Genomic DNA, 24,408 nt, shown 5'->3' with positions numbered 1-24,408 from the left:
TCATTGGTCGTTAAATCATCCCACTTCGAACCGTGTTCCCCGGACGACAGCACGAGTGGGCGTTGATTTAGAGGGGAATTCGTAGGAAGGAGCTAATAGGTCTGCAGGAAATCAGGGTTCGAAAATTCAGTTACTCGACTGGACTAATGCTACTTGCTCGTGGCGGTGCAAGATGTTCGAAAAAAGATGAAACATAATTGACACATTACCTTGATCAGAGACCGATCTTCTTGGAATACTCGAAGAGAGTTCGATCATTGATAACCAACGACGAAGGGGACAGCAAAGATCATAAAGTCTTCGAACAACCCCCATCGTCATTGAAACGATACTCGAAGACAAAGTAGACGAAGGTCTTAGAGTAATTTAAAATCCACCCGAGGCTCTCGTATCGCAATTAAGACGTAATTTCGTGCCAGATGCACCAACGATTGAGTCGTCGAGCAATCGATGCACGACGGGAAGAAGAGAGAGAGAAAGGGTTCGACGCGGAGAAGGCGGATCAGAGGAGAGAGAATAAAGCGTATTCAGCTGGAATAGCGGGCCAGAGAAGTGGGAGAAAGAGTCTTATCCGGCACTGGATAGAACGTGTGCAGGCAAGGCGGTGCAGTTTATTAATATGATTTATGGGAAGGCGAATACCCTCGGTGTTCTGGCCATGGTTACTCGGGGGTCGCGCTCGATCGATCGATTCTTATTTCGCCTAACCGCGAAAGCGTTTGCCTCGTGTTTCGAGCGATCGCCGCTTTTGGAAACGGTCGGGACCGTTGATTCGGCGCCCTTTGTAACGGGATTCGAACGACAACCGCGGGCCCTTTTCTCGAGACCGTGGCGAATTCGTGTCGCGAAATTTTATGGGGCCCATTAAACCTGCCTCGTTTGCGATCGATTGACGCGCTGGCTGTAATTTGGCGCCAAAGTATCGACCGGAAAGTTTATCCTTTGCCGGCCGCTGTCACGTATGCGTGAGTTCGCTCGCGTACGTGCGATGTTGTTAGTCGGTCTTTAGTTTTATTCAGAAATTCACAGTGATGCCATCGGACAACATTATGTAAGAATATTTGTTGATATCGAAGTATTCGTAGCACGGCGAATATAAAAGGTTTGGTGGGTTTTGCTAGGACAGTCTCGTGAAAATGAAACGTGCGGCCGTCAGTATTAATAAATGGGTGGGGATGAAATCTCATCCCTTTGGGAGTTGCAACGTGTTTTCGACACCGGCACGCTCCTCGAATAAATATAAACGACTCGTGCGTCTCCCGTTCATTAATCTCAAGAATTTTCACTTATTCATCAACAGCTGTTTTCAGTTGCCTCTTTTAATTCCTACTATTACTCACGATAAATGTCAGACAGGTGCACGCTGCAATTTTCTACTCTGTCAGCGCCTCGTCATCGAAAGAACCTTGCCAGCGAAATGACTCCTTAAACCTGTCTTCGTTCAAAACATCCTGCTCGTTTTGATCGGTACCGTCCTCGGGATTCTACGATTTATAACGACGTTAATTCTTCCGTTCGAAAAAGGAATAAGAAATAAATAAATATAAATATTCTGCAAAGAATACTGACTTTCAGATCGAACTGCTGAAAAGAATACACCGAGGATGCTTTCTTTTGCGCCGTGAAAATTATGGCGAGACGCGTAATTCCGATCGTCGCGATATCAAATCCGCCCCGAGAGCCTTTCTCCGTTCGATGGCCGTCGGTCGTAAAAATTTCCGTAAAATCGCGGGATCGGCGCTCTTGTAAAAATTCTCGGGCCTTTTACGAGTGTCTCGCGTGGGCGTTCGCTACACCGGTCCCCATTTTGCGACGAGCCATCGAACGCGGAGGGGCACTTCCCCGATCGACTCTCGGAAATGGTCCGCGGTTTCTGAACGCGCGACGTATTATCGGTGCCATTATCCATAAAGGAATTAACGACATTCTTATCGCGAGTACTCGGCTCCGTCCTTCGTTCGCCTCGTAGCTCTCCGAGAGGAGGAGAGAGACGCTGATGGAAACTGCTACTCGCCGGACAATTTATCGTACAATTAGCACCGTTTAACCGGCCACGCGGCGGAACATAAACCCCGAAAAGGTAGCGTATAACCGGACGACCGGTTTAATCGCGTCTACCGGTGCGTCTCCGTAGATCGGACCGCCGGTATCGCGATCGAACGCGTCTTGCGACTTAATAAGCGGGTCCGATCGGCGCAACACAGTCGTTTCATGCCCTCGTATTGTAAAACCGAGTCCCCAAAATGCGTCATTATGTAACACTTAAAATAAACCACGAATCACGACCGATTATGGGACTCGGGGGATATTCGGGGGCCCTCGCCTGTTACGAAGCAGAAATCACGAAGCTGAAACGAGTCATTACGTAATTTTTAAATGGCCTCGAATTATGATTCACGATGGAAGTAGATATTAAGGGCCTCGTTCAACGTTGATTTACAGCGAGGTCGCCTAAAATGTTTATGATTTTTCGATCCTCGCACGGTGGACTCGAATTTTTCGTATTAATTCTCGCAAATTAGCGCGAGATAAATCATCTTAAGTGGTACAATTTTTGCAACTTTTGGCCACCGTTCGCGATGCCCGGTGTACGCCGCGATGCTGAACGGAGATTCGGGCCTGTTATTGCCCGGCGTCACGCGATTTATCGTGTCAGCGCGGTTTATTGTAAATTGCTCGATGAAAGAGCGAATAGGACGGAAAATATAGCGTCGCGATTATCGTATTTCTGTGACGTTTTGTTCGTAATCGTGGCGAAGATAAATTCGTGCCCGCTGAACGGCGGAGCGTCGTCGGTCGTCGACGCGGTAATGGCGAGTGGTTTTTTCCCCCCTCCCCGCTTCGTCCAGCGTTGTTTAAGTTTATTAAGCTTTGCTCGGGCGAATGGAATCGCACGCAACGAAAGTCGAACGATTTCTTTCTCGCCGCGTCGGGGGCTTGTGTCACCGTTGCGCGCGGACCGTGTAGAACACGAGTTCGTTAATTCCGATTTTAATCGCGTTAATTTACAGATATCGTGCAGCGAGACAAACTTTCCCGGAAGTTAACGACGCGATTTTTAAGACCGATACAATTTCGTGAAACGTTCGGTGATTCGATTATTGGCTATTCGAGGTAAATATCTCTATAAGGGTAGGCGTAGATTATTAAATTACTCGAGCAGACCTGGTCTTAATCATGATCGATCGGTCCCGCCATCGACGACGATTTTTTTCGCGTTTCGTTAACGAATCTACTAATTTCGTCCGATCGTACTCTTAAATAAACAAGCGATGGCAGGGACAATTTATAGCTACACGGACCGACTAGGAATCGGACGGGACGGTCGTAAACGTTTGAGTTACGATCGATTCGGTCGACCCGTTCAAATTCCTATAAATTACATTTATAGGACGGGGCAGATTTTATCCCGAAACGATAACTGTAATTTCCCATAACGTTACTTACGTATTTAAATCCAGCTTGTTTTCCGGGGACGATTCATTCGCTAAAAAATTCATTCTTCCACTTTATTTTCTTAACTGCTCGGAGTGTTAGAAACCCCCCTATCTCAGCCCTATTTCACCCCCCTAAGGTCTCTAATCTAGTCTCGTGCGCATAGAAGACGTTTGTATCCAAAACGAATTCTCTCCCAAAGTGGACCACGTACGAGGAGCACGTATATGTATAAAAGAGACCCTTGACCGTGGAGGGGGTGGTTCGGGACCGCACGAAAGTGGCGAGTGGTCAGCGTCGAATACGAAACGAACGACTGTCCGCCCTGCGGATGACGGCGGCGTGCCGTACATAAGGTAGTGATCGTCCATCCGCACGAAGGAACCGACGCGTGTCAGTAGGGGGGGTGTGCGACGGGGGTACAGAAACGAAGAGAAAAGACGGTTTTCGCGCGTGGATCGGACGAGGAGGAGGCGAGAGGGAGCACGCGACGAAGGCGGAATAAAAAAGGAGAGGCGAGGACCGAATCGATACAGCGTTGCAACGGGGTCCGGCGTTCCCCTCGGGACCGGAACGGACGATTTCCTCGGGTCCTGATCAAAGGGAAGGCCGCGTGTACGCGTAAATTCTCGCCGTGTAATATTTCATGAGCCGTTTCGCTTTGTCGATGGCCGTCCGCGCGAGGAATAGGGAATGCCGTCCAAGAGCGCGCGGGTACTGTTCGCCACCGAGTTCTCCCGATGGGCAACTCCTCCGCCTGGCCTCTGCTGCGAAACCGGGCGAACCAGGGTGGGACGGGACGGGCCCCGAGGGGGCGAGCGGGGATAATTGCACCGGACACGATCCGCTGTCTCGAGGTCTCTCACGCGAGACAGGAAGGCGAAGGAGGAGACGAAGGATGGAAAAAACAGGAACGGTCGGCCATTCGCGAGCGCCTGTCGCGGGATCGTCCTATTTGATCCTTCGCGCGGATCGAATTCGGGCCCCACCGGGCATCGATCTCTCCTTAAACCCCTTCGCGCGTACAGAACTTGCGACCACCGCAATTATCGCGTTCTTGCCTCTGTTCTCTTCCTATCACTACCCCCCTTTCTTTGTTTTATGCGCGAAAGGTTGCAATCATTTATGGGGGGAAACGTAACGTATTGTTCGTACTCGGTGCGAAGTTAGAAGGCTGGGCAATGTTATTTATTTATAAACGGGTGGAAAACCTGTTAGTGTGGGGACTGTAAACTGTCGAGCAGTGCAGAGAATATAACAAAATGTATACAAATTGCGATATACATGAATGTTCATAGAAACATACGTTCTATCCGACCTACGACGAGTTGCATGTTGGTATAATTATTTCGAAAGTGCCTATTAATAACGTCGGAATGCTAAGCGAAAGAATTGTACAAGGCTTCCAAGAAATTCGAACACTTCCTGGACAAATGGAAAGTGTAAAACAGTCAATGACAAAATGTCTCCAGGCCTCGTTGTGAACATTTGTTGAATGAACACATTTTGTTGAATAGGACGTATGTTTATATGAATTATTTTTATTGTTTTCATATGTAGTATCCAGCCCTGTAATAGGTTCCACATTGGTGTGGATCAGAAGATAATTTCTGCTTTCTAGTTGGTACGGAAAGGATAGTCTTTTGGCGCTAGAGAAATGTTCGATAAGCCCTTTAACAGCCGCTTGTGGAAATAAAAAGTCGAGGGAAGAGGAGGGTGGAGAAAACAGGAACGTCGGCCATTCGCGTGCGCCTGTCGCGGGTTCGACCTCTTCGATCCTTCGCGCGGATCGAATTGCCGCTGATTGACCGTTGCAGCCAACTCCATGCCCAGGCATCGATCTCTCCTTAACGGCCTCCCGAGTTTTTTCGGTAGTCGGTCTGCTAAACGCAACATCCTTTTATTTCGAAAAAATTTACTGGTTTCCGACAACATTTTTCTCGACTTCAAAGTACTTCGAGGCTCCGATAGAATTTTTCTTATCTAAACTCGACGCTAGACAAAGGCTACGTTCCATACGAATTATTCTCGAATAATGTCTGCCTTATTTCAATCGCGTAGGTTCTCGACCAACAAACGACGTACAATGGAGAACGGGTATCGCGATAACGATATATTGGGAGCAGCAATAAACCGTAAATGATATAATAACCAGTCTCCGCCCGTGATAGGCGGATGTTTTCTTTCTCTGTGGCTCTCGTCATTCGTGAGGCAGCAGGTATAATGCACGATTCATACGCGTGCAACGCACGTCCCCAGGTGACACGGCGTCGGCGGACGACCGTGCGAGATAATCGTGGCGCGCTTTAAAGACGGTCGCGGGTAATGAGCGTCGTCGCCCTTTTGCAATACCTTAACGAACCGAGCCGATTCGCGACAAAAGCAACGTCCCGTTCTACGAGATCATTAACCAACCAAAGACCGCGTTACTCTTCCCTCTATAGTCTTTTTTATCCTCCTCGGAACGCCTTTCTCCCATGCTCCTTCAGGGTTATATTCCTCAGGAATATTCAAGATCAACGCAAAAAATTTTCAAGCTGTTTTCAAGTACACAATTCTATGCAAACTAAACAAACTATTCGTATAATCGAATGTAAAGGCTTCTTGCAAGGTCTTCGATTCCGAGTATGGATTCGCCATCGAACTTAAAATGCATCGCATCGGGAGTCGTCGATTTAAAGAATCTCGATCCTCGAATTTTGTCCATACGCGCAGTCAAGGTTGCTTCGATTCGAATTCAGCCCGCTTTCGAGGTTTCATTCAAATTCGCGGCGGTGTCGGCGTAATGGAGGACCTGGACATCTGGCGGTCGATGCATTTAGAAAACTGCGCCGGACGGAAAAGGACGACGACGAAGGGGCAAAAAATTTGAAATTCACGTGGCGGCGCGGCCCCGCCGCCGATCGGTCTTCCTCTTGGACGTTTTAGTGGCTACCGTGCCTCGCATCTGCGAGCATCTCTCGCTCCTTTGCTCCAAATCCGACGATTCCTGAGGTCTCTTCGTTCTAGAGGACCTTGTCAATTCTTTCATAATTATTCCCAATTTCTAAGTGGAAACATTTTCTTATTAGATAGTTGTCATTATTATACATAGTAGCAAGTTTCACCACCTTCCTCCGAAAGACTTACAACTGTACAATTTGACCTGGGAGTAATACTCCAAAGTTAAGTTTAACCCTTAAGTGGATTATCCACAAGTTTAAACTAATATTGTAATTATTTAAAAATTTATGTAATCCTCCTTTAACCCCTTTACTTTAACGAATCTGAATCGACAAACGTAAACATCGCCAGACTCGCTGGGCCCGGATTTCATTCAGCTGAATGACACAGGAAGGGGTTAAATGCTACAAAGGAAAGTTGTAATAATTCAGTCGAGATTGAGACTCCACTTAACGGTTGAAGGAACAAACAAACACAGTGAACATTTCTATTCATCAAGTGGACTCAAAGATCAGATCAAAACGTTAGATTTTCCAAACTGTAAGTAGGTAGCTTCCAGTAGCAATATCGTGTACGTTACGGGGACCGAATTTCCCATCGTCTGAGCGAACTCCGGATTCCAGAACCGGAACCGACGTTCTCCCCCGGCCGTCCGTGGATCACGTCGCGAATTTTTGTCCCGGGTCGCCGGTTGACGTAACGCTCGATGCAAATCGCGGAGTGACAGGTGAACGTGCACCGCGCGCCGTTGGATGCAAGTCGCACGGGAGCGCAGCGTGACGCGGCTGGATCTCTTCGTTACCTTCTTCGTCCGCGAAAGGGACGGGTATAGGATGATGCACGGGCATCGGAAGCGGGCAAGAAAGCACGGGGGGACAACGATAGACGGTGGTAACGGGAGCGAGAGAGCGACCCAGAGGGGCGGCCAAGGAGCTCCCGGAGGCGCGTCACTCGTTTATTTCTGCACGAGCACGTTGCGCAATTCGACGTACATGCACGACGAAGTGAAACGGAGCGCAATGACGCACCGTAGTCGCACGGAGTCGATGCATCGAAGAGGATCGCGGCAGTTATCGGAGATAAATCACTCGGAGGCAACGCGAGTGGCAGGGGATCCGCTTATTGCGAACAGGAAGTGCCCGGTGGCGATCTTAGGTAGCGAGAGAGGACTGGTAATCGATTCTTATCGTTACCGGCCAAACGCTGGAGATACGAGTAATGGGGATTTATTATACAGGGTGTCTATCGTAATTGTACCTAAAACGTGATTGAGCCATCGAGCTGACCATTCATTTTTCGATGACGTTGAATTATAAAATTAGTTCAACAGTCTCTGTTTATTGTCGTTACACGTACCGTAAATGAAAGTTGGTGAAGACGTAAAACAGGAAGCGAGTCGAATACGTTAATAACGCTCGTATCCGATAGAGCGAGGCAAGGGATTTATTATAATTTCGTTATTCCATCGCCGCCCTAATCGTCGATTCCACCTTCGTTTCTCGGACGAACCGGGCCTGGGCTTTTACGGCGAACGAATTATCGCGCTCGATACTTTCAGCGAACCGATTTGCATTCGTCCGATCGTTATTGCCGTATTAAAAGTTAACGATGACACGCCGTGTTATTATATTCCGTTTCAATAACGGCAGCCGCGCATTAACCGCGCGGTAATTCGTTCGAAATTAATTAATCCCCGATAATCGCGAAGAACCGACTCGAGCGTTCTCCGGTGTCGTCGGACGGGGGACGAGCCTGTTTCAGAACCAGCCAGCAACATTGTGCCCCGTTCGAACGATCGAGAATAACCGTCGTACGCTTAACGACGCTTCACGCTGTTGCGATAAACGCTCGTCCTGACAAATTAGCTTTCGAATTAATCTCGGTGCCGCCAAGGGCGGGTCTGTTCCGACCCCTTCTTTATCGCGCGACAGTTCGATCGGCTACCGTTCACACAGGCTCCGGTGTTCGTGATAAAATTAGACAAGAGATGATTCCTTGCAGAGGAACGAGAAGAAAAGGAAGAATTTTTCGTAATGGAGCTTCGTTTTCGAGAGAATCGAGTTCGAAAATTTATTGGGCGCGCGTGCAACAGAGTTCGACTTGGACGTCTACGTAAGTAGAATCAGTGATTAATGGTTGGACACGCCAGCCAAGTTGCATTCAATAGCGTAGAATTATCTCGAAAACGAAGCGTTATACGAGCGAATTTCATCCCATAGTTTAGAATTATATTTAGAAGAGGAACAGTATTCTACATAGATTAGATCGTCAACTATTATTTATTCGTCAAAAGTATGCGAAATTCGTTTAATATTCTACTTGGAATCTTTTTCTTTCCGTAATGAAAATATTAATCTTGCCCAACATATCATTCGAGGTACAATATTTATGTGATTTTTAATAACTGCAATGTATAGTAATATTCATTGGCGTAAATTACAGCTCGGGTATCGCATGAAAGTTTTATGCGAAGAATAAATATGATTCTCCGTGATACATTTCACGAGGAAAACATTACTTTCTGGGCATATGCGCTACGTCACTAATTGGTACTTATTATTTCGTAACAAAGAATAATGTTAATGTTTTAAATTCAAAGTACTCTTTATACTCGTCGAAAAAATTCAAAGTTGCAAGCTCGAATGGCTAAAGTGGTTATAGGTCCCATCGAGCGGACATCGGGGACCAGTGGGATCGTCGATCGCGGAGGATCTAAGCTAAGGATCTCCCCCCCTTTTCAGTCACGCCCCGACAACAGACTGCGCGTAGCGCGTCAACGCGCCGTTCGTAAATTCTCGACGGACAAACTGGCAAGAATAGTTCGCATAATTCTTCAAGGCCTACCAGTTTTGACGGCGGCAGGCGGCCTATCTTGGCACAATCTCTTTCTCTCCTTCTCCTCGTCCCTCTGCTCGCTCGGAGCGTCTTTCCTCTTCCTGGCCTCTGTCTTTCCCTCGTTCTGTCCGTCTTTTTTTCACTCTGCCCTCTCAGCCAGTACGTCGGCATCGCGAGGCGAGCGATGGAGGCGCTCGTCTCGGGGCCAGATCCACCGGTAGAGAAGGAGTGGGCCCCGAAGAATGCGGGCCCCCGGAATACATGCACGCGGATATGAAGTACTCGGTGAAAGCGGATCGTTAGCGTGCGCGTTATCGCCGCGCGCCGTCGCGATAAAACGCCATCCCACGGAATCCTGTCGCGTTGTGGAATAGCTAAACGAAGAAGTTACCAGCTACGCGCTAATTAAATCGTTCCTGAAAGGGGGCCGGTCGCTTTTTACCCGACGCAGAACGCTTTCGAGCAATTTGTTCCGTGCAAAAACTCATTCACCACTTTGTTACGATATTCGGTCATCGAAATGCTCGCCATTACTTTCGATATCTGGTGGCGTCGAGCCAAGTAAAAATTGTAGGTCAGTTTTCGTTTTAATAACTTTTTTGGGGGATTATTTTTTCTATGGAATTCCGAGTAAAAGCGCTCGTCGACTGGTTACGCAAGACTGCAGGATGATGGTTCGCCCTGGTCTAGATAGTCGATTAAATAGTTGGAAGCCTGCTAGTCGAAGTCCATTACCAGGCTATCGATCCGCGATATGTACTTTCTGAAATCGTTACCAATATCCGATGCGTGGAACATCGTGCGCGATCGCGAAGATAGAGTATCGACGTGCACGTGGACGAAGTTAATTATCGACTGGCTCGCGGTTCCGGATGACGAGTTGGAAACTGGGACAGAGATCGCTTGGATGATCCTGTCGTGTACCTTGCCACGGTAGTTGAGAGACGGGCGAACGGTTCGCGAGCGATCGCTTCGGAATCGCGCTATTTCCGCGTCTCGCGAGCTCGCGTCGTGGATCGAAGGTTAGGTAACGAGTTGGAGAAGAAGATCAAAGGAGGAGGAACTCGTTTGTTCGTGGGAGATTGCCGCCTCGAGCGGCTGACGATCGAGGATTCGTCGTGCAGGGGAGTGTGTGCACTGGTGGGAGCCGACGGGAATGGTCCTGGAGGGTAACCGTGATGTAAGAGGAACGGTTCTCCGATCCGATCGAGCTCTCTGATCCCGGCTACGCGTTAAACGCGATCGTTTTACTTTTTTTTAAAGTACGAGGGAAGACGAGGCTTCTCGACGGGACTTGCATTCCTTCCAGGACCATTCTCTTGAGATTCGAGCTATACTCTTACGAGAAGGAATTTATAATATATCGATTCCAACGCATTCTTTCTCCCTGGATCGGCCTCGAAGATCGAAGCGTGGTCGGTGGAAAAAAACCACGCCGCTTATCCGTGCTCGATTCTCAGAATGACGTCAACCATGGCCAAGATCGGGTATTGAAAAAAGAGCAATCATCACTTGAGATCATCGGCCGAATTGAATTCCATCGCGGCTTTTCGCGCAATCGCGTCCAGTTGATTTCTGGCCTCCAGCTCTTCGCGTCGATCTTCCGGATCCGTCGAAGATATGTTTAAATAAACGTAGTTTCGTGTTTAAAAGGTTTCGGGGCACGAGTATCGGCGTAGAGTTTACGATGATCTCGCTGTAACGCGCAGAGACCAAGATGGCGCGTGGTTCGTCGTCGGAGGATGACACGGTGTTTATAAGTATGAGTGACGCAGAATCAGGATGACACGTTGTTTGCTTGTACGAAGAGATTCGAAGTTGCGAAGAATATTTACATACGCGAGAAACTGTACGCAGATTAGGGCGTGTACATTACACCAATGTATACGAAGTCGAGTGAGTCGGAGAGGTAACAGCGATTAAATTCCACTCACCTATCCGACAAGTTGTCACACCTCGCTGCCAAGACTAAACGATAATCTTGTTTGCCTCCGCCGCTGTATCTTCCTCTCGAACGTCTGTTTTCCCCCGCGTCGTTCGATACATCCGTCTTATTTATTCCTGTACAGAAATATATAAATAAACCGGGAGAAGGGGTGGTAGATACCGTGCATACGGAAACGTTGCCGTAATTAATATCCACGTAATTAGTCGAACGAACGAAAGGAGTAGGGAAGAGGCGTTTATCTTTGACGGAGGATCGTCGCGAAACACGACCAGCACAATGAAGCACGGAAGCGTCGTTTATTATCGCAGGACGAAGAAGGTCGGCCTTTAGCCTGTCGGAGGAAACGAAAAAAAAGCCTGATAATCGCGTCTCAGCTGGACGCCGATGAGCTATCGGGCGTTCTTCGCGGAATCGGATTAAACGCGTCACGCATCGCGGACCGTGAAGGGAAACGAGACGCCCCGACGAACCGAGTGATTCTAATTACACGACGGTTTTTGCGCCAACTCTCGGCTTTTCGCGGCGTTCCGGCGATAATTGTTCCGCGATCCAGCCCCGTCGATTCTTTTTATTCCGTTCGACGCGTTCGTTCCGCTAAATCGACGCCGAGACGGGCAGCCCCGCGGGAAGCATTGCACAGAGCTGGAAAGATGATTAGCAGGACGGCCAATCGCGTAGGAACAGTCAAAGTTCTAAAGAAAATGTGCCCGAATATAGACGCGATTGATTCACTGAAATTGAGAAACGGAGTTCAAGGACGTCGTTCGAGAGTCCATCTTCGCGGGGGTGTAACTTCCGGCGCATAATTTCGTTGGCACGCGGTCGGGAGACGTAAACGGCGGGCTGCGTATAGTCCCAGCCTCGTTTGACCCTGCTCGGTTGAACTCTCGTCGCGTGACACGTTGTAAATCACCGGGGCCCACCGTAGTGACGATACGTGCCTGACCAGTTTGATGGCCGCGGCTCATTGACGCGGTTCCTCGTCGCCCCTCCATTCACCGGATTCGCGGCTGCGTTGCATATTCCGATGCATCTGGTGATTTCGGCGCCCGATCGACCTCCCACGTTTCGAAACCAGTCGTGAAATTCGCCCAAATATTTCCCTTTGGGAACTTTCAATTCCTCTATCATAAATTCCTAATTTCTTCCCACCCTTTTTTATCGTCTGTCCGTTCGTTACGACATATTTTTATTTATGTTGTAAACGAAAACAAAAACAAATTCATGTATCGCCCTTAGTTACATCCATAACGATTTGAAATTTTTCAATTTCGCCGAAAATTTTAGGCACTTACTCGAATTTTTTTCTCGAAACTGCGTAGGAATTCGGAGGTATGTCTATCCACCAAAAGTGATTGTAATTGACCCCCGCAACAGAAAATAATTTTTTTACGACGATTTCAAATTTTTTAATTTCGCCGAAAAATTTAGGCACCTACTCGAATTTTTTTCTCGAAACTGCGTAGGAATTCGGGATTATGTCTATCCACCAAAAATGATTGTAATTGACCTCCACAACTAAAAATAATTTTTCCAGAACGATTTGAAATTTTTTAATTTCGCCGAAAAATTTTCCCGCCTTGTATTATAGTTATTCGAATAGCCAGGTGCCGGATAATCCGAACACTATTGTAGCAGTTTTCTTGATTCCCCGATAAACCATTCCGCTCGATCCCGTTTAAATTTCCCGCCGTTTTCTCCCGCGAATATTCCTGGACGTACGCAAATATTTTCTAACGCGGAGGTTTTCCGATATAAATATTTTCCTGTGCAAATATCCGGTCCGATCTAGACACGTGCTTTCCCGTGCAAATATTTTCCGGGTTGCATTCTCGGGGCCGGAATTCTTTGATCCGTCGCGTCCTTAAAAATGGAACGCGTCCCACGTCGGCTGTCGAGGGGGCTTAGCATAAAATCGAGAAAACGTTTCGTGGCATCCAGGCCGGTCCGCTTTAAATAATTTCGCGGGCATAGGCGAGCGGTGTCTATAATGTATTCCGACCACGTGGCTTATCAACCGTTCGACCGAATGAACTTATCGAGGAACTAGCTCGCCTCGGTGCGCGCAACGCGGCCGACCTGCACCGCGAATAATCCCGACTGGCCGTGAAATATGGCGTTAATTCCGATCTCGGCTACTGATTTAGACGGCACCGATTTGCACCGCTAATTCGTTCCACGGTGTGCATTAACCTTACTGCGCTGCCCCGAGAATCCAGCCTGTGCAACCCTTCCCGACTCGATCCTCCCTTTCAACAAACTCGCTTCTACAATTTCTCTCGCTCACAGTGTACTTCTTTAGAAACTCTCGAATCACTTTGCAAATGTTTAACGTTATCAGCAGATAATTGACTCACGTTGAAATTCAATTTTCTCAAAAACGAAGAAACGTAATCCCACGCTTTCTACGTATATTTTTGCGCGATAAATCACCCAGTCTGAATGCGGTACCTGTCTACTCCCATCAGAGGTTATAAGTTGGAGATGTTAACTAGACATCGACTACACAAACGGCCGTTTCAAAGACTCCCGTACAACATCTCACGATGGAACGTACTCAGTGTTACTCAACTTTATCTCGACCCCCCGTTTTCCTGCTGAGTTTTATCTATAGAATATTTAATAAACACTTTGACTGTCATACATATTTGGGTGACAAGACCTTCCACACTGGAACTAAAAGAATTAAATCTCAAACTGAAATGTTAAAGAAAACAAATTTGAATAGGATTCATAAATTCTAACGTGGTTACGAAAACAATTACTCAGACAAATTTTAATTTAATTGGAAATCTTTTTCCCAAAATCGAGCACTTGATCCTGAACGCTGAAACTATTCGGTGGCTTGCACGGAAGCAACGAGATTCGAGGCCCAATCGGGGGGACTGTGAGGCCCCCCGTTGAGAGCCGCTGCGACGTCGTCGTGACTCGGGAGATTAGATTTCGCATCGAGGACCGCGTTACGGGCGCGATAAGAGTCCTCCTTCGCTAGGAACGTTTCAATAACGATCTACGAGGGAACGTAGCGAGTCGAGGGGGCCCCGTGGAACGCATTCTTGGCGAATACCCGGGCAACGAGCTGCTGAATCGCGCCCGGGACTCTTCTTTTTCACTCGTCGTCGGAACCATTACCTACCGTGGCCCGCCTACTAGAGTAGCGACTTCTACTCCCGACGCTGTGGCTCGGTACTCCCGCTGCCCAGGCCCCGAGATCGTGGATAACAGTTATTAGGGGCTTTTTATAATGCGCGCGGCGTGCCTCTCTCCATCGCGCTGTCGGTTTCCGAAGCAACCACCTACCAGAAGGCAGGTTAACCATCCAGAAGGCCCATGGTCGGAGAAGGACGGAGAGGAGCGCGGGATCGACGAGACGCAGAGAGAAGCTTCTGCAACGTTTACCCGTGCAAACCGCGGTAAGCGTATGCGTAGGACACTCCCAGCCGCTTGATTATATATAATTATCGGCATTTTAATAACTAATCATTTTCCCCGGGCTCCTTCTTCCTTCCTCCGCAATTCTGGGGAGAAAGGAGCAGCTTCCGACGACGACGAACTCCGCTACCGTATCTCCGGCTCGCCTCGTTCCCTCCTCCGATCCTGTACGCGCGGCAATAATAATCATACGTCTTTGTTGCCTCGAATAAAATTAGATACAGCGATGAGTACATAAATAAGAGAATGTTTGCAGCTAGCTACGTGATTATTGGGTACCATCGATCGCCTTTGGTTACGTAGACCCCGATGGCACCGGGGATGGCGATGAAAGGAAGTTCAAGCTAGGGTTAATCAAAGACGAGTCGTAGACAGATTGGACAATTACGTAGAAACGATTTTATTCGACGACCAATCGACGAACCACGTAATGTTTATCTAGATAAGGATTTTGGATGGGGGTGGTGAAAAAAATGGCTGACTCGTCGAAACCGACTTCGATTATCCCTCGCGAAGGGGGGCAGCGGGGACGGGCAAGACGATCCGTGGGGCCGCGCGATAGTCGGCCGCTCGTAAATATCCCCGAGCGTAATTAAAAGCTATCGATTTGTCGTAAGCCGCGTAATTGCACGAGTTACTACGCGCTTCGAATAATCGCCCGGGCGGGAAACTTCGTAGGGCCGCGCCGACGGAGATAACGGAATATTTACATATTATCGCAGAACCCGCACGATCCACCTACGCCTGCCGCGCGATGAACCCGTCAGCCTCCGCAGGGGAGTAGAGGGCACGGATCGTGTCGCGGATTCCGAATCCGCGCCTGGACCGCCGAGATCCGAAGAAATTGATGGCCCGGGACCACCGAATTCCGACTGGAAAATACACCAAACTGCCTGACCCCCCGTATTCACGCAGCGAAAGATCCACCCTCCTGAATACTGATTCATTGCATCTTTTTTAAGCAAATACAGGCTAATTTAACTCGACATTTTGATATTCGTTGGTCGAGCAATGGTAGTGATATTTGTTTTTTCAAATAAAATAAGGTACAGTGAAACATGCTCTTCTTCTCAGGAGTTCTTCCAGTTAAATTGGTAGCCAAACTCCAAATTAGTATTTATTTACAACTCCAAATTTCGAAATGGCTGTGGAAATAGTAGTTGCAGTGTTCCAAATCGATAGACGTTCCATGAATTGCATTATTCGAAATGAAACGATTCCAGAGGCGGATTTTTGATTGGCGCGAGGTGTAGGGACCGATCATGTTCCAAGCCCAGGCATCAGCAGGTTTTCTGGGATTTCCTGCTTCTATGTTCCCCTCGCGCGGCCCCCTCGCTTAATGGCAAAGGCGGTCGTCGCGAGTCGTAAAACACGAAGATCCCTTTCGCTGATTAAAAGGCCGTCGACAGTCGTGTCGTTCGTTAGGCCCCGGGTTCCGTGATCGTCCCGTTTCCTGTGACAGTTCCAACGTTTCTGTTTTCGTTCCCCGAACGACGGCCCCGGGGACGGCTACGAGGCCTACAAAAGCGAACGATGTAAAGTCGCAGATTTCGCGTTTGATTCTAGCCCCTTGCAATAAAAAAAACACTCCGGGCGGTTGTTCGTGCGAGAGCGCTGTAAGTCGACGACGAAACGCGATACGGCCCCGGAACGAGCCCAGGGGTGGATCGACGAAGGTCATATAGATTTCAGGACACCCGATACCTCAAAATCGACGGCCTCTATCGCTCGACGTCTGAACTTTCGCCCTGATCGACGCCGCAAACACGTGTCACCCTAATGTCCGACCATCTAACCGCGAATTATCACGAAGTTCGTTTCTTTTTTTTCTTTAAAACATCTACGATGTCTAGGCAAAGAATTCTGCGCGAAACGAAGTACCTGTGTTTTATGGTTCTTGCTAATGCGAGATCGGAGATCCCCTATTCCGGAATACAAAGGAGTCGCTAACAACAGAACACGTAAGGGTGGGTGACACGAACAGGGCGGCTAAAAGCAACACGAATTATCTTTACGCTAATATGTTTCTTCAAAAAACGCTTTTACTTGCTGTCGATTCCCTCCTTTCTCCGATAAAACGTATACCGACTACAAAGAGTTCGAACGGAATGTCGGTGTTTATACAACAGAACATCGATAATGGCAATTGGTATCCACTTTGGTACGAGGAACTAATAATTGTTATAGACTGTTCGCAGACTGTGTGGTTAAACGGGCCCCATCATTCTCCGAAGTTAATTTAATCTCGAGGGAAGCTCAATTTCCTCGTTCTCCAGGATACTTCCAGGATGAGTCGTTCAACCTGGCCTCTCGAGGAAGCCAGAGATTCGAGTTCTCTGGCCCCCGGGGGTACGGGCACCCGTCTCGTTCACGTGCTCGTTTTTGCATACGTTGTACAGGAATTGCAAAAGCGGCCCGTGGCCCCGTATCCAGTCGCGAAGACGTTTTCCATTTCTCTTCTCCTCGAGGAGCCGGAGCGTCGTGGCTGCCGCGGCGGCTGGCGTCGCGTGATACCGGTCAATCATCACCACGGAGAGGACTCGGCCAAAAAGTGCAGCAGCTCGTGCATACGCACACGAACGCGGTCTCGGAAGTGAACGTCCTAATTAGTCCTTCCCGGACTCGTTCTCGCGCATTCTCGTTCGCTCGCGTGACAAGGCCGCTAATTGCCGAAATATTAATGGGTCCGCGTTCAGCCGGGGCGCAACGGACGCTACGCTCATCCGTCTACGAGCTCCCTCTTCTTTCTCGATTCTCGTTTTGCGCCCCGAAGCGATAGCGTTTCGCGCTGATTCATCGCGCGCGGGTGCATCCGAGAGAGAAGAATGTTCTCGCGAACGTGCCTTGAACCCGAGAAGCTTTCATTTTCGATCCTACGATCGCCCGAACTACCATCGGTCTTTTTTTTCTAATTTTTACAATCCCTTTTTGCACGCGGTACCAAAGATAACGAAAGGTGACGCGTTTCGATAAATGTTGCAAAGTCATCCTCGACTTCTTGGAACTGCTCGGTGGGCGCTATCTTCGACACGCGACCGGTGTCAGGTTACTAATGAATTACCGAAGCAGAAAAGTAAAAGATTTGTATCTCACTGTTTCACACTTTTATAATACGAACGCGGCTCGAGCTTCGTTTCGAGGGGGATGAGAATTCGAGTATCAGTTCCAGTAGTTTCGATTAAACGTATTAGCGAAATTCGTTCCATGTTCCGTAACATTGTGAAAATTTTGTTGCGCATTATTGTTTCGTCCAGCAATAATTCAGAGTCCTCCGTCGCCTTTCCATTCTCCGTAATTAGTACGTTGTGCAATAATTTCTTGCCCGTTTAAATGTCCACGATTTCTCTGCATTCTTTCGGAATCTTGAGTAATTACGCTGATAGTTTTTGCTCGTTTAAGGATCCACGATTTACAACCAGCCTTTTGGCAATAATTTCAATCTCGTAAACGAGCATTTCTTTTCAGAGTTACTCCAGTATGCTAAATTTATCATACGACCGCTAGTATCGAATATAGCGGTACAAATTATCGTAAGATAAATCGTTGAATCCGTGATCTCTAACGGGTGTCGAAGTTTTTATGGGAGAGATAGAGATGGAAGCAGGAAGCTAGCAGGGGGGGACGCGATCGAGGCTCGAGTGGCGAAGTGGCTGAAGCTTTATGAAGCACACACAGTAATGGTTACCTCTGCGGGGACGGGGGAGGAAGATGGGCGATCCGAAATGGCCTGTGTGTGCAGTTCCGCGCGCATTTGCGGATCCACGGATTCGTGAACCGCCTGTAAGTGGACGCCCTTCTCGTAACGCGACGGTGAAGCCAACTCGAGTGAAGTTAAGGAGGGGCTTGGATGGCTCTTCCTGCGGGAATAGGAAGTCCAATCCACCCCGCGCTTCCGTCCCCTTTTCCTTATACCCGAGGGCGCATAAATCACTCCTTCTGGTCTCTGCTCCTCGGGAATGTTTCTTCGGGAACAACCTTTTCTATTAACCAAAAAATAGCCAATCGTGGTACTTTTCGAAGCGTCTGTAAACAATTTTTTAATACGTTCCATCGCTCTGATACACTTGCGAACGTGTGTTCGGTAATAAATCATCCGTTCTCGTGTGTTCAAAGCATTAAGCTTGCATTTCAATTCTTAACAACATAAATTCATTCCCATCATTATCACCTGGCGGAATGGTCATTAGCGGAGTCGCACGAGAGGCTGGCGATCAGATAAAGTAATACAAAGGACAGTAAAAGAGCAGTAAAAATCGTCGACGATTTTTATACCCCCGTATTGATTAAATTCATCAGTTATCTCGCTAATCGGTACTAATTTCTTTCTACTACGAGTGGCACGACTCGTTTGGAATTCTTTTTGCGGCCGGTTGGTCTAATGACAGAGTCAACGAGAAAGAAGAAGGGCGTTATTTACAAGTTACACGCGCACGCGACACGGAGGTGCGCTTCGCCGGCCAAAGCGTCGCGTATATATACGTGTACATGGTATACATAGGGGTTGGAGGGTCCGGGGGCGGTAGGTAAATGTAAGCAGTAAGCCATTTTCCAGACGATGAGGCGCGAAGCCCCGCTTGGCCTCTTAGCGCGGGTAATCCCTGCTTCACCAACCGAACCAACCAGGGGGGGAGGAAGAAGCCACCCGCAGGTGCGACCCCGGGGCTTCCCCCGAGGCGCAACCCATATTTAATATCGCTCGTCCTTCTTGCACAACGATCTACACTTTGACGAGCCAGAAACGACCCCCTGAACGGGGGAACACTGGTCAATTTGTTGCATCTAGTTAAACATCCAAATTCCAAAATTTCGTGCCCCTTTCTTTTTAACTTATCCAAGCCTCCTCGATTAAACAATTTTCAAATCCATCGTCTCGTCCTTTTCAAACACTATCACGTAGGAAATAACTTGGTGACGTGTTCCTCGAGGGATGTTTTCTAGCTATCGAGGCGGTTGCATCGAGTAGGTTGCATCTTCGATCCCCGGTTGCTGCTTAGCCTCGCGCACGATCGGGCGATCGACGTTAATTGCCCTTAATGCATCGCGATAAGCGAATAGTATCGATTAAAATTAGCGCCGCGATAAATAGCGACGAGAAGAGAAACCGGGTGCCGATCGAGCACGACCGCGAGATAAATTAATAAAAGTAATTATTATTTAGCTCGCACGCTGTAATTAACTACTCGTTGCTCGTGATTCTCGTGCACGACGACGGTCGATCGTGTTCCTCCTCCGTTCCACGTCGTTTCTAGAATATCCTGCCGATCGTTCGACGGAGATCGGCGTCAACTTTCACGCGTCGCGCGGCTTCAAGGTCCGTTCCTTGACTGTGGCCAGACCGACCGAGTCACGTCCGTGACACGAATCCACGCTCGGTTTCCTGTTTCCAAGTCAAGTTCACTCGTTCCACGACAAGATCGCCGATCGGAGGGCTGCGCCAGGAGGCAAGGGGGTGGACTATCCGTTTCTCGTTCGAACGAGCTCTTTGGGCGTGGGAAGTTGATCGATGGCGATATGCAACCGAGGCATTTTCTACTTCAAAGTAATCCCGCTTGACCGCATGGCTGGTGTTCTATCGAAATTCTGGGAATCGTAGTTTGTTATCGTAACGTCTCCATTAGGTAAACTGTTATCATTCCTTCAAAAATTAAATGATTAATGGCCGTGGAAGCATTTATATTGGGAGCACGATTGCACATCGTCGTATGGAAGATCGTACGAAAGGGTTGGAAAAATCAAAATAAATACGCTACAGGGTCGACGTTCTATTTGCTCGTTGAACGGAGGAACATTGGATACATAAACGAAAAACGAAACGCGAGAGATAGACGGATTTAGAAAAAGTAACGCGAAGTGTTGATGGATGCGGGATCTACGTTTGAAAGCACGCGAACCCCTGAAGGATGCTGTAATAATGAGATAAGTAGAAACGGATGACCGCGAACAGGTGGGATGAACATTAGCGAAATAGTACGGGAGGTTAGTACGAATCAGATCGACGAGGCAGGAAGGGGAACAAACGCGAAGGGTGTTATAGATGATGCAGCAAAGATGAGAAATCCATCTTTGCTGTTGAACCGACCCTGGTGTACTTGCGAGCAGAAGAGAAACTGAGGACAGAAATTGTGAACACCCTATGTATTCGTAACGATAGTTCCCTATATGATTATAGACAGGGGGTGGTTGAAGCAACATACGACGACCGACGTATGTGAACACGTGATGAGTTTACGGAAGAAGCGAAACAGTAGACGAGAAAGCCATATAATACCATAATGGCGAATCCTGAATGTATCGAAGATGTAGGTGTTGATAAGATACTATTCCAGTATACCAAGCGTAAATGAGCGTAGTTTATTGTATAATAAGATCGGAGAATATTGCGTTTCATGGAAAGATCCACAAATAGAGTTTAAATTTAAAATATGTCGCAGTTGATAACCTGCAGTTAAAATAAAAAGCACAGATCCAATCCCGTTCGTTGTTTATTTCGTTCGCCAGGGGATCCAGAAATCCGTTTCTGTCGGTGTAATTACCAGCGTGGCGCAGGTGGAGACAAACGCGCGATCTCGTTAATAATATCGTTCCAACGCGAAGGAAACGGTAGAAGAAGTTTTGCCACCCAATTGCCCACGCCGCTGGCGATAAGAACTCAATTACCGTTTTGTCCAATTGCGCGCACCTCTTCCTGGCGCCATCTTTTCCCCGTACGCGCGCTTTTTTCACCGCGCCTGCGCTTGGGAACGGAAAACGCTCCACGTCTCTCTTTTGTTCCGCGATTTTTTAACCCTTTCCTGGTAGTGTGGAAAACATAGTAATACTGAATGTAACTTCTATTTTATGAATTCTTTATTTCTTCAATAAAGGTAGATATCTTGAATAATACTGAATACCACTCAGGTGCAATCTTTCAAGTATACGTGTAAAACGTCTCGCCATTCAAAAGTCCGCGATGTCCCGACAGTGGTTTGCCTGTTCGTAATCGATGGAAATTTAATTAAAGCTTCGAACCTGTTCAGGAAATGGAAATTGCATCTAGTTATTTATTATTTAGCTACAGCTAATTTATGCAAGCGGTGTGTAATTCAGGTCCAATTACTTGTATCAGGAAATTTCGCGATAATGAATATTTACGTCGTACGCGGTAACTGACCTGCGAAATAAATCAAAACGACCACGTTCGGACAATTTTTAGGCGATCGAAGCATTAATTAACTTGACGAGAAGAAATGGAACACAATAAATCCCCGAGCAGGAAAGATCGGTCTTGGAAGGAACATGCAACCGTACTGGGTCAGACATTACGATCGCAAGACTCGCGACTAAGCAACTTAACCAAAGTCTGATCATCCATTTTACTTGCAATAGGATCGAAAGTTTTTAACTAAGAGGGAGAGACTGGAAAGTGGATTCAGAAGGATTGGACTTAAGACTATGCATTGCAGGACACGATTCGAAACTCTAATAACATTGATTCTGTGTTTGCGAGTCGTCTTGGGTCCAGCAAAAGTTACACCGTCCTCATTCTACTTGACCCAAGGTTGATCTTCCGTTCTCCCTGCAACGGGGTCGAGGTTAAGTTTTCGAACAAAAGGTCGAAACTGGGGGCAGTCCGTGCGAAACGTAGAACCAACAACTGGATTTGGAAGAACTCGTAATACCCTGCGCTTGGGAAGACTATTTGAATTCCTAGTAACATCAACTGCGTGTTTGCTAATAGCAATCACGGCAACGCAATCGCTTCGGCTGCGTCGTTTAACGCTGCCCGGCGAACAATGCCATATCTTATTCAATCTCGTCGGGCGGCTAACGTTGCCAGGCGTTTCTAAGAGCCATTGTTCGGCATCAACAGTTAGTCCGATTCAAGCAGATGTTGCTCGACTGGCGAGTGCGTTGCCACGTAATTAGCGGCGCGTAATCTGGCCGCGTGGCAACGGCAACGACGCCATTACGGCTCCGACGGCCGCGGACAATGAGAGATACAATACCCAACGAGACGATTGTGAACGGGCGAGAGACTCGCGTATCGAATCAATGTTCCTCGTGAAACCCGCCGCGTGCAACGAACGGCGACAGTGTATTCTCGCCACGCCCACCACGAGGTTTTTGGTGTTCTTAGATCGGAGCCAGACGAGGTCAGGCCGTGCCACCTGCTTCCATAGAACGAACAGCTGAATAGTCGATGCAACGCGATTCGTCGCGGTGATCTTTTTGTCGCTCCGAACTAAGCTAAGCTAACGACAATTTTGTGGATCCGAACGAGCCACCGTTGGTGACGTTAACGCCGCGTCGGTGCAACCCTCTGCGTTAATTCTTTTATCGAAATTATTTCGGAGTTTATTATCGAGGTGATAAATGGAAAACTTAACAAGGAATGTAACAATGAAGAATTAGCTAAACAATTAAGGCGACGACTCAACCCTGAATGAATTCTTAGTAGGACAAAGGCCCAAGTACGCGATGTAGCGGGTGGCGTATAAGCACGTCACATTATCGTATCTATTTTCCCCGAATTTCGAGTCACCCATTCTCGGATTTCGTAAAGTTTCCCGTTCGCCGGATGCGTCGGGGCGACACGCGGCTGAAAATGACGCGACCGCGCGCCGGTTCGGGACTTTTGCAGTTCGATATCGAACGCCCCCTCGCGGAAAGGCAATTTTTCGCCGTGGATACACGACTATCGCGTTAACGTCGCTCCCGCGGGATTCTGTTGTCGAAGGGGCGCGCCACTATCCGCGTATTTCACCCCCGACCTCTGCGCAGCCCGCGGGGCTGAAAGCAACGCGCTCCACTATCGCGTCGGACAAACAGATTTTAATGAGTAAAACGGCGCGGTCGAATCGCGTACTGGTGTTCCCGCGCATTTTACGGGCGTCAAACCTTTCGGGGCCCCCCCCCCCCCCCCCCCCACCCGTGTCACTACCGCCAGGGGCTCGACGTTACACCCGCCATAGTCATCCATAGTTTATATCGCACGAACACGCGGCCCCCGCGCGTAATGGCCGTCCGTAAAATATTTATCGCGGAAATTAGTCGCACGATGATGTATGCCGCCGCGTCCACGCACACAGTGGGCCCGCGTGCACCTGCCCACACGCGCGCTGCGCAGGTAGATGGAAACGTATTTGCGAGAAATCGCGCGCTGTGGGAGTCCCCTGCGCTCTACCACCCCCTTCGCCCGCCCCTCTAGCGCCAGACAATAAGCGTCGTCGTGCAGCATCGGCAAAATATCGATTCGACGCTTCGACTGATCGATCTTTCCGCTCCCGTGCGACCGATGCGTCGTTATTGGACGAAACGCATCGCGTACCACGAAACTCTGCGTCCACCAATTAACTCGATTTCCAACTAATTTCTCATTTCTTTTCTGTTACAGGTAAGTGTTGGCGACTCGATTCTCCGAGCTGGATCCGTGGCCGCAGTAAGTTTGAAGTTTAATTCACAAAGAACTAGCCTACTTTTTCGCTGTATCGCGTCTATTCTTTGTCGGACTTCTCGATGAACGTTTAGGGTGGTCGAAACAGAAAATACGGGACGGTTACGCGAAATGACCGACGAGGACGTAATGGTGCTCGAGTACCTGTCTAACGAAGTCGCGGGTCACGCGACCGGAACATTAGATCGAATCCGTACTTATTTCCGGGGGTCGGATGATTCAGTGACGAGGGAAATCTAGAGAACGGGATAGTGGAATAGGTGTCCATCATCTTATTAACATGTTGACTGCTCGTGCTGATTCGATCAAACTTGCCTTCGAGACTCGAACGACGGAAACCGGGACGAAAAAATTCTGATCGATCCGTTAGGAATGAAAACGT

At 48.3% G+C, this 24,408-nt stretch overlaps 1 protein-coding gene across 4 annotated transcripts in view; it reads left to right on the top strand.

The window, feature by feature from the left end:
- The window catches only part of LOC122399100 (homeobox protein homothorax), a 500,548-nt gene that overhangs the window by 226,638 nt on the left and 249,502 nt on the right, over positions 1-24,408 (top strand). For 3 of the 4 annotated variants that reach the window (XM_043399502.1, XM_043399501.1, XM_043399500.1), the window contains exon 9: positions 23,967-24,011. The exons of the other annotated variant lie outside the window; for it this stretch is intronic. In XM_043399502.1, coding sequence (XP_043255437.1) covers positions 23,967-24,011 — 45 coding nt within the window. The remainder of the gene's footprint in view (positions 1-23,966; positions 24,012-24,408) is intronic. 4 annotated transcript variants of the gene reach the window in all.

This window comes from Colletes gigas, unplaced genomic scaffold (genome assembly GCF_013123115.1).
Source record: "Colletes gigas isolate AHSC1104 unplaced genomic scaffold, ASM1312311v1 Colletes_gigas_Sc00012, whole genome shotgun sequence".
NCBI lineage: Eukaryota > Metazoa > Arthropoda > Insecta > Hymenoptera > Colletidae > Colletes > Colletes gigas.
The sequence above is the reverse complement of the archived record's forward strand: the minus strand, read 5'-3'. Positions and strand labels throughout refer to the sequence as shown.